The sequence below is a fragment of the Epinephelus moara genome, chromosome 13 (genome assembly GCF_006386435.1).
Source record: "Epinephelus moara isolate mb chromosome 13, YSFRI_EMoa_1.0, whole genome shotgun sequence".
Lineage (NCBI taxonomy): Eukaryota > Metazoa > Chordata > Actinopteri > Perciformes > Serranidae > Epinephelus > Epinephelus moara.
In genome coordinates, this window is record NC_065518.1 from 18,305,009 (window position 1) to 18,314,244 (window position 9,236).

Genomic DNA, 9,236 nt, shown 5'->3' on the forward strand with positions numbered 1-9,236 from the left:
TATGTATGTATGTATGTATGTATGTATGTATGTATGTATGTATGTATGTATGTATATATATATATTTTATTTTTTTTTTTTTTTTAAAAACTTGCTGGAAATTAGTATGACACTTGGATTTGGGGCACGCTGCTTGTCAAAGTTAAATACCTTCATTAAGTAAAAGTGACTCTTTAGTAGACAAGAATGTTTTCAGAGTTTCTCTGATTATTTCGTAATTGATAAATGGACTTGCATTTGTATAGCGCCTTTCTAGTCTTCCGACCACTCAAAGCACCCTAACACTCCATGCCATGTTCACCCCTTCACACATACATTCATAAACTGGTGGCCAAGGCCACTACAAGGTGACGCCTGTTACTCACTCAAACATTCATAAACATACAGACAGCGGCACATGTGCTGAGAGCAATTGGGGGTTCAGTATCTTGACCAACACGCTGACTGGAGGAGCCACGGATTGAACTGCTCTACCTCCTGAGCCACAGAATGTAAATATTATACTGCACAGTGTTTTGAAAAGGCAGAGCAGGGCAAAATATATAAAAGGTGTATAAACATAAAATTAGGATAACACTGGGTTATGTCATACCTTTGCCAGAGACGACTTCATTCTCAACCCTCCAACGAAATCCAAACTGTTGGGAACAAATTGAAAGAGACAGCGCAACATAAATTACTGTTTTCCCTTAAAATCTTAAATTAAGCTTTATAAGCTTGAGGAATCCTACTGTAACTAAGCATTTGCTCTGTCTTTCAACAGTCATTAGCATTAAATAGTGTTTGTTTCTCTGTGTTAGGGTCTGAATGTTATATTTCAGTCATGTTTTCATGTGAAAGGATATTTTGCAAACACATTTACACCTTACTGTAAATGTAATTAGGTGCGTGCATAAACAGCAGCTCCAGTAGTAGGACTGAAGCATCAATGAACAGATGATGCAGTCATTAGTATTTTTGCCAGTGTGTTCAAATCTGCACTCATAGCACCCTGTGTGTGATTCATCTGCACGCTGTCACACCTCATTTACACAACACAACCGATCAAGATTTGACTGAACTTGTGGGAATGATGAAACCCACCACTGCATTTGCAATCATTAACAGTTATGAATAATTTCTGAGGAAATCTGGATTTAAGTAACAAGTTCTGAGTCAACTGGACTGATGGTGTCAGTATTAATTTGGACTATAGTTACGGTTATAGGTCTGCTGGGGTGGTGTATGTTATATCTGTATGCCATCCGTTTGAGATTTGTCAACTTCACAACAGTCATACTTGAAGATTATTGGAGCAGAGCGTCGGTAAACCAAACAGAGCAGCCATGGAGCCATAAGCACGCTGCCCTTGGGCTTAACATATTGTCAGTTTTAAAGCCTGGCCTCAAACCAGAACAGCCCAGTGGACACTAGAGACGGAGCACGGTGCCAGGACTCATCACACCCCCCGAACATTTATCTAAACTGGACCGGTGGTGGTGGAGATTAGCGTCTGAGTTATGAAATTTTAACCTTTGCTCATGGCACCACCGCCGGGACAATTAGTGTCATTTTGGAGCACAGTGCAAAAATGGATTATCTCGCTGAGTCCTGGCAGCGGCGTCTGGGATGGCTGAGGTGTCTGCACGCATTGTTTTATTTTCTGTCTTCACAGTCTGTGGGTGTGGTAACTTATGTTTCGCTTATGCTTTTTTTTTCTCTCTCTGCTGCTGCAACAACCACATTTTACCTGGGGGATCAATAAAACTAAATTTAATTCCCAAAACAGGTGCAAGAGCATGACATATTTTTTTATTTTGTGTCCAGAGGTATTTTTCACATTACTTAAAGCTGTGTATCTTAATTAACAGCAGCCTCCTAATGAAACACATGACAAATACGTATGTGATCATTTGAATTCTGTACACAAAATGGAACAGTGATTCCAGAGAGAAGCAGACAGAGGGGTCTACAGTCTGTGTTTGAAGGATATATCCAGGATGTCAAACTGACTCAGCAGCAACAACAGGTTAAAAAGACAAAGATAGTTAGAAGCTAAAGCCGAACTATAGGCTACAGATCACAGTGTAAAAGTGAACCACCACATCACTGCTGATCGCCACAGAAGACAATGAACATAAAGGGAAACTTTGCTGATACTGAACCAGCTCTGTGGCATCGCAGTGTGTGCAGATGAACACCAGCAGCCGGACTTCTGCCGCCACACGGGCAGGGATCTCCATGGACAGTCAATTAATTTGCGCACACCGCGATGACACACAGCTGGTTGAATATCAGGTTCTGGTTCCTGTACAGCAGGGTCGGTCTTTTTTCACTGTTACAATCATTAAATGCAAAAGCAGCATGTATTTCTGCTCCAACTGGGTAATAAATCAAGTTCACCCATTCATCCCACCTTGTTCTCCTTGTATCTGCTGAGGTCGGCTATGCAGTACTCTTTAAACAGCTTGTCGTAATACTTCTTGGCAAGTTCTTTCTCCCTGGAACACAAAAAGCCCACAAGTAATGAAAAAAGACAAACTCATCCAAAACAGAAGAACAATCAATATTAACGCAGCCTTATAACCACCATGTCATGTCTTCCTCGTCCTCGTCCCTCCAGAGGAAGCGATGATTCTCACGCAGCACGTCCAGATCTGTTTTGTCTTTGACTCTGAGGGAAAGGAAAGATTCGAGCGGAAGATTTATGACTATTGTAATTAAAAATGCTGCCGGGATGAAAACAATGCATAAGCAATGGTCTGATATGTCGAACACATTCTCATTCATTTCAGCCTGGGGTGACAGCATGATGAGTGATTGTCAAGTGTGACTGTGAGACACGATACTTACGTGGAGCGACTGAAGTCGGCCATCTGTCCTCCATAATAAAGTATGTAGTCACCGACAAACTTCTTGTGTCGCTCAAACTGGAGACAGCTGCTTAAGGTCAGTGTCTCTTTGAATGTTAACTTCTGCACAATGTGAACTGCAAAACACATCCTGAACTGAATGCCTTTAAATGAAGGCAACTAAGCACCTGACACACATATTGTTGTACAATCACAGGCCACTTTATTAGGTACACCTTGCTAGTACCAGGTTGGACCCCTTTTGCTTTCAGAACTTCCCTAATTCTTGGTGGCATAGATTCAACAAGGTGCTGGAAACATTCCTCAGAGATTTTGGTCCATATTGACATGATAACATCACACAGTTGCTGCAGATTTGTCGGCTGCACATCCATCCCAAAGGTGCTTTATCGGACTGAGATCTGGTGACTGTGGAGGCCATTGGAGCCTGTGTGAACTGTAGCCTCAGTTTCCTGTTGTTAGCTGACAGGAGTGGCACCTGGTGTGGTCTTCTGCTGCTGTAGCCCATCTGCTTCAAGGTTGGACGTGTTGTTGGTTCAGAGATGGTCTTCTGCAGACCTTGGTTGTAACCAGTGGTTATTTGAGTTACTGTTGCCTTTCTATCATCTTGAAACACTCTGGTCATTCTCCTCTGATCTCTGGCATCAACAAGGCATTTTCACCCAGAGAACTGCCGCTCATTGGATATTTTCTCTTCTTCGGATCAGCCCGTCTGGCACCATGTCACGTTCAAAGTCACTTAAATCACCTTTCTTCCCCTGATGCTCAGTTTGAACTTCCGCAGGTCGTCTTCACCATGCCTTCATGCCTAAATACACTGAGTTGCTGCCACTTGATTGTCTGTATAGCTATTTGCATTAACAAGCAATTGAACAGGTGTACCTAATAAAGTGGCCAGTGAGTGTAGTTTTCAGTACTATAGTTTCACACTGAAATCAGTTATAAAAGGATACAGCATTCATTGATATCAGGTGGGCTCTTCTGTTTCTTGCTTCCTCTCTGAAAAACAAAATGAAAACAGTTATCTAAAAGATAAGCAAAGGTTACATCATGCAAGCAGCATATTCTGGTTATTTTTGCCTTAACATGGTTTCAAAACAAATAGTGTGTGACACTGTATATGTCAGGAGTGTACTGTTTACAGAGAAAAGGATTAACAAACTATAATTGAGCCTCATCAATGACAGAGAAGTGAGAACAATCACAGGAAACTATTGTAACACAAAGGAGTTATGGTCCCATTTCCTTTTATTAAAAGCATAAATGAACAATAACACACCTTTATCTCGATGGTAATGTAAGAAGAATGGAGAAATTAATGTAACTTTGACAGTGATGAAATATTTAAATTACAGGTGGATTTCTCTAATTTTAATTTACCATTTATAATGTGCAGAAAAATTGCTGATACATTTTAAACTTGATGGAAAGATTTCATTTTAATATTGGCAATTCTTTTATATTATTAGAACTGACTTGAATGGCAATGTGAACTGAAAAGGAATACCGATAATTTTTGGGATGAAATATTAAAATATTTCATCGAGCTGAACTCAGCCAATTCCCCCTTTCTATTAGGACACTAAAGAGCAACAAAATTCTCCAAACACCTAAAAACAAGTGACTCCAACTACCATTACAAGGCTCCCCTTTTTAAAGAGGAGAACATAGAGAGGAGTCCCTCAGTCAGCTGGTGCTGAGGGACTCCTCCTCTAACAGCACAAGACCTCAGGACAACCCTCACACAATCCAGCCCAACCACATTACAGCTAAAGAAAAAGAAAACTACATCAACTATCTGTCCACTGTGACAGATCAGAAACTGAGAACACACCTGTGATCCATTCAACTGATTGGACATGATCTGGGAAGGCACACACCTGTCTATATAAATCTGACAATTTATATCAAAGCAAAAACCAAGCCATGAGGTCAAAGGAGCCGCCTGCAGAGTTCAGACAGGACTGTGTCGAGGCAAAGATCTTAGGAAGGCTACAAACAATCCTGCTGCACAAAGCTGCCAGGCAAAAGCTTATCTTCTGTGAAACACATGAAAGCCTGCACGGAGTTTGCAAAAAAAGAACTTAAAGGACTCTCAGACTGAGTAACACGATTATCTGGTCTGATGAAATCAAGATCAGGATTGAACTGTTTGGCCTCAATTATAAGCATCATGTCTGGAGGAAACCAGGCACCGCTGTCAACCTGCACAATTCCACAGCCCAGACTTGAACCCTAACGCCAGCCCCCATCCAACCTGATGGAGCCTGAGAGGACCTGCAGAGAAGACGAGCAGAAAAACCCCTAAATCCAGGTATGCAAATCTTGTTGCATCAACACTTGAGGCTGTAAACGCTGCCAATGCTGCTTCAACAAAGTACTGATGTAAGAGTCCGGAAACCTTTGTCAGTGTTAATCACTTCAACAATCCTATTTTCATTTCGTCATCGTGGAGTATCCAGTGAATGAATGAATTAATGAATGAATGAATAAATGACTTTATTTCAAACCAAAATAGAAAAACATAATAAAACAAACAAACAAGAAGAGAACAGTGTCTGAAAGGGAGTAGGTAGAAGTATAATTTATAAGTTCCTCCTTTCTTACATTTCATCTTTTAACTCAACTCAACTCATCTTTTAACGAACAGTCTATTTACCACCCAGTTAGATAAATAAGTAATCAACCCAGTTTATCTACAGTCAAAGTACCACCTGGTGTTACAAAATAAATACGCACTCCCCTAACAAAAAATTTCCTCATTGATATATCTGCCAAAAATATCTTTTTTGTTTAGTTTTTTAAACAGATTTATATTTGTGCTTTGTTTCAACTCATCACGCATTAGAAGATGATGTAGGTTCTGATAAGGGATAAAATAATTTAAATTATTTTACCATAAGGCTGCAACACGACAAAGTGTGAGTAAAGTGACCTCTTCACTTCTCCAACGTTGCAGTTGTACAGTACCTGTCCACTTCACTGGCGTGTAAACTGCGGTGAGCCTTCTCAGAGTGCCGACCTTTCTGAAACGGCTTCTGTAAGATTTCCTCCTCACGTTTCCTGACGAAGGTACAAAATATACACGTTAGTGGATGAGGCTGTGTAAATCAGTATAAGCTCCTGGTGACAAAAGTAAAGATGTTTATGGACAAAATTCAAATATTGTACAGCTTATTTCAATAATCAAAGACATTATGGTGTTGATATAGGAAAGTAAACATGATTAAACATGTTTAATCTTACCTTTTAAGCCCTCTCTCTGAGGACTCTCCCTGCCCATCATCATCACTGAAGTCAGAGTCATAGCCGCCACCTCCGTGCACCTGGGGAAACACATTACACACAAACACATCAGTGGTATCTACTCATATATTTTCAATCCTCTCTTAACCTCAGATAGCTCCCAGTTTGTGGAAGGAATCCTCAGTGGTGCCTGTGGCAGAAGTCAGGTCTCCAGAATCTTTAACCATCACCCTGTGGCCTTGACATTAGGGCTGCAACTAACGATTATTTTCATTGTCGACTAATCTGTCGATTATTTCTTCGATTAGTCGACTAATCATTTAATTGAAAAATGTGTTAAAATGTTGAAAATGTTGGCCTGTCTCTCCCAAACCCCAAAATTATGTCATCTAATGTCTTGTTTCGTACTCACGCCAAAGGGTTTTAGTTCACCGTCATGGGAGAGTGTGTAAAGCTGCCAATATTTGAACATAAGAAGCTGCAATAAGAGTATTTTGGGGTACTTTTATAGTACTTTTTTATGAAAAATGACTCAAACCGATTGGTCGACTACTAAAATAGTCACTGATTATTTTTATAGTCGATTAGTCATCGATTAGTCGACTAATCGTTGCAGCCCTACTTGACATCCCTCGTTATGAAGACATTTAAACACCTTGTTAAGTCTGAATTCTTGTACTCTGTACAGGACATGCTGGACTCCTCACAGTTTGCATACAGGGCAACTAGTGGAGTGGAGGACACTACAGCTACTTTGTTAAATCTTGTACTGAGACATTTGGAGGAAAATATGAACCATTCTCTTCTCTTCTGCTTTTAATTGTGATCAGCCACATGTTTTAGCTCATGGCTGTTTATCTCATTTTAGTTTGGATTTTAGTATTGTGTGTTGGCTCGTTGACTTTTAACAAACAGGCCCCAGAGGGTCCAGGTTAACAGGACACTGTCCAGTACCCGTTTTTCTGCTACTGGATCCCTTCAGGGATGTGTTCTTTCTCCTCTTTTATTTTGTTTATACACAAATAGTATTCTTAAGTATGCGGACAACTCTGTTATTGTAAGCCTTCGTCATGGATCAGAATATGATCATGGCCCAGCACTGGGTGAATCTGTCTTTCCTCCACATTAATGTGCCTAAGACCAATGAGATGTTTATTGATTTTCAGAGGATGCCCTGCCTTCCTGCTCCTTGTATGACCAACGGGGAGCCGGTGGCAGCAGTAGAAGTATCTGGGCACTGTCTTAGATGACAAGTCGTAGGACAATCATGACATTTTTCTATTCTGCTTTTGTTGAGTCCCTTCTTTCTTTTAACATTGTCTGTTTGTTTGGTAAGCTGTGCCTTTAAAATCAAAAACAAGTTGGACAAAGAGGTCAAATTACTTTTAATAACCTACAGCATCTGTATGAAGAGAGGGTCACCTCAGACTCAACATCCCCTCCATGTTGTTTCAGATGCCTCCATCAGGGCTCCTCCCTGAATGCAGCACAAAGTGTTACAGATCATCTTTTGTCTTGTCTGCTGTTGCTTCTCTTAACCAGCAGTGACCCTTAATGTCCATGATTTACCCCTGACAGTGTGTGATACTGAATTCTGTGTTATGTACTGTACTGTCTGTTTTGTTGCACTCATGACTACTGTCTATATCCAAAATTGCACCTGGGGGACATTAGAGTTTTACCTTACCTTACCTAACCTTAAACCAAACCCCATTTTATCCGCTTTAAGATGCCACAAAAATATCCATAGCTGCCAGTTTTTGCTGTATAACGTTACTCGATGCTTTATATCCTACCTCAGGCTTCATACATTTGGTTTAGCATTAGCTAGTGGACTTAAGCGTGCTACAATGTTGATTTATGCTTAACTTTAACCACTAAAGTCGTCGCGAATCAAGTAACGTTGCTTCAGCAGGTAACAGAGTAACACAGTAGTAATAACCCAGTTAGCAACTAGCTAACTTATCTTTAAGCTAACGTTTCATGCTAACTCGTTCGTAACAAACACACGAAATGTTCTTCGAAACATTTGGCGTAAAAATAAAAGAATAAATATAAGATATTTTACCTTCACGAGACTCTCCATGGTCTCACTCACTTCTGTCTCCAGCAGCTGCCTGCGAGTGTTTACAAAATGAAAAGCGCGTCGCCGTGTGATGACGCACACAGCAACTCGCGCGATATGATGACGTTCGCGTAACTTCATGAATTATTCTGCGAGAATGTGCTGAGAAAAGATGAAAATAAGCCTCTGACATAAATATTAATGCAGAGGGGTCGTCGGGGACACTTTGAGGTTTCAAAATAAGATGCAGAGAACTGAATGCTTAAAATCTCGAGGTTAAATAATGAAGTCTTTGTTTGCATTTATTGTTTGTGACCTAATTGTGCTTTTCATGTTTATCCCTCATGGTATCACAGCTCTAATGGGCCTAATTTTTATTTTATTTTATATGTTATGTTATGTTATTTTTTTAATCAGGTCTGCATAAATAGCCTAATTCATCCCTCAATTTATTTTTTATTTTTTTCCAATATTTCCTGGAGGGCAAGCCATCATCACAAAACACGCTCTAATTAAAAATCTATTGGGGGAAAAAACAGGATGAGTAGAACATCCGACACTGACTTGCATTTTGGAACAAATTACTATGATTAATTAGCAACCCTGTGATCATATCGCTCATTTCCGCTGAGGGACAATAAAAAGAGGAAGCCTGTGGGCGTTTTAAAATAAAGAGGTCATTGTGCTATTTGAATGTTTCTGTGCAGTTGAGGGCATGGGTTATTTGGGGTGACAGGGGTGAAAGTTCACCACAGGCTGGGAATAGACGTCCAGTGTTTCATGAATTTTCCACAAGAACTCAACAAAGGATTCAATGTAGGATTTAAGGAAGAGAGGAAGTAGGGGAGAGATGCTTTAATGGCTCAAATCATCTGTTGTCTCAAGAAAAGTGGGAATATAATGAAATTCAGTGCTGTGTTACCCCATGTAGGCTAGCATATATGTTATTCCATGAAGGCCAACAGCAATATTATAAATTTAGATGCAAATATAAGATGTAATGTAAAAAAAACAATTTAAATAACGCAATGTCATAATTTCTTTATATTATATGTTTATATGTGGTGTTTATT

At 39.9% G+C, this 9,236-nt stretch overlaps 1 protein-coding gene across 1 annotated transcript in view; it reads right to left on the reverse strand.

The window, feature by feature from the left end:
- The window catches only part of fra10ac1 (FRA10A associated CGG repeat 1), a 28,173-nt gene extending 19,901 nt beyond the window's left edge, over positions 1-8,272 (reverse strand). The window contains exons 1-8 of the mRNA XM_050060439.1: positions 8,167-8,272; positions 6,099-6,178; positions 5,823-5,915; positions 3,806-3,851; positions 2,833-2,909; positions 2,570-2,653; positions 2,396-2,480; positions 593-638 (exon numbers count right to left, since the gene is read on the reverse strand). Coding sequence (XP_049916396.1) covers positions 593-638; positions 2,396-2,480; positions 2,570-2,653; positions 2,833-2,909; positions 3,806-3,851; positions 5,823-5,915; positions 6,099-6,178; positions 8,167-8,184 — 529 coding nt within the window. The 5' untranslated portion in view covers positions 8,185-8,272. The remainder of the gene's footprint in view (positions 1-592; positions 639-2,395; positions 2,481-2,569; positions 2,654-2,832; positions 2,910-3,805; positions 3,852-5,822; positions 5,916-6,098; positions 6,179-8,166) is intronic.
- Positions 8,273-9,236: the final 964 nt, after the last annotated feature.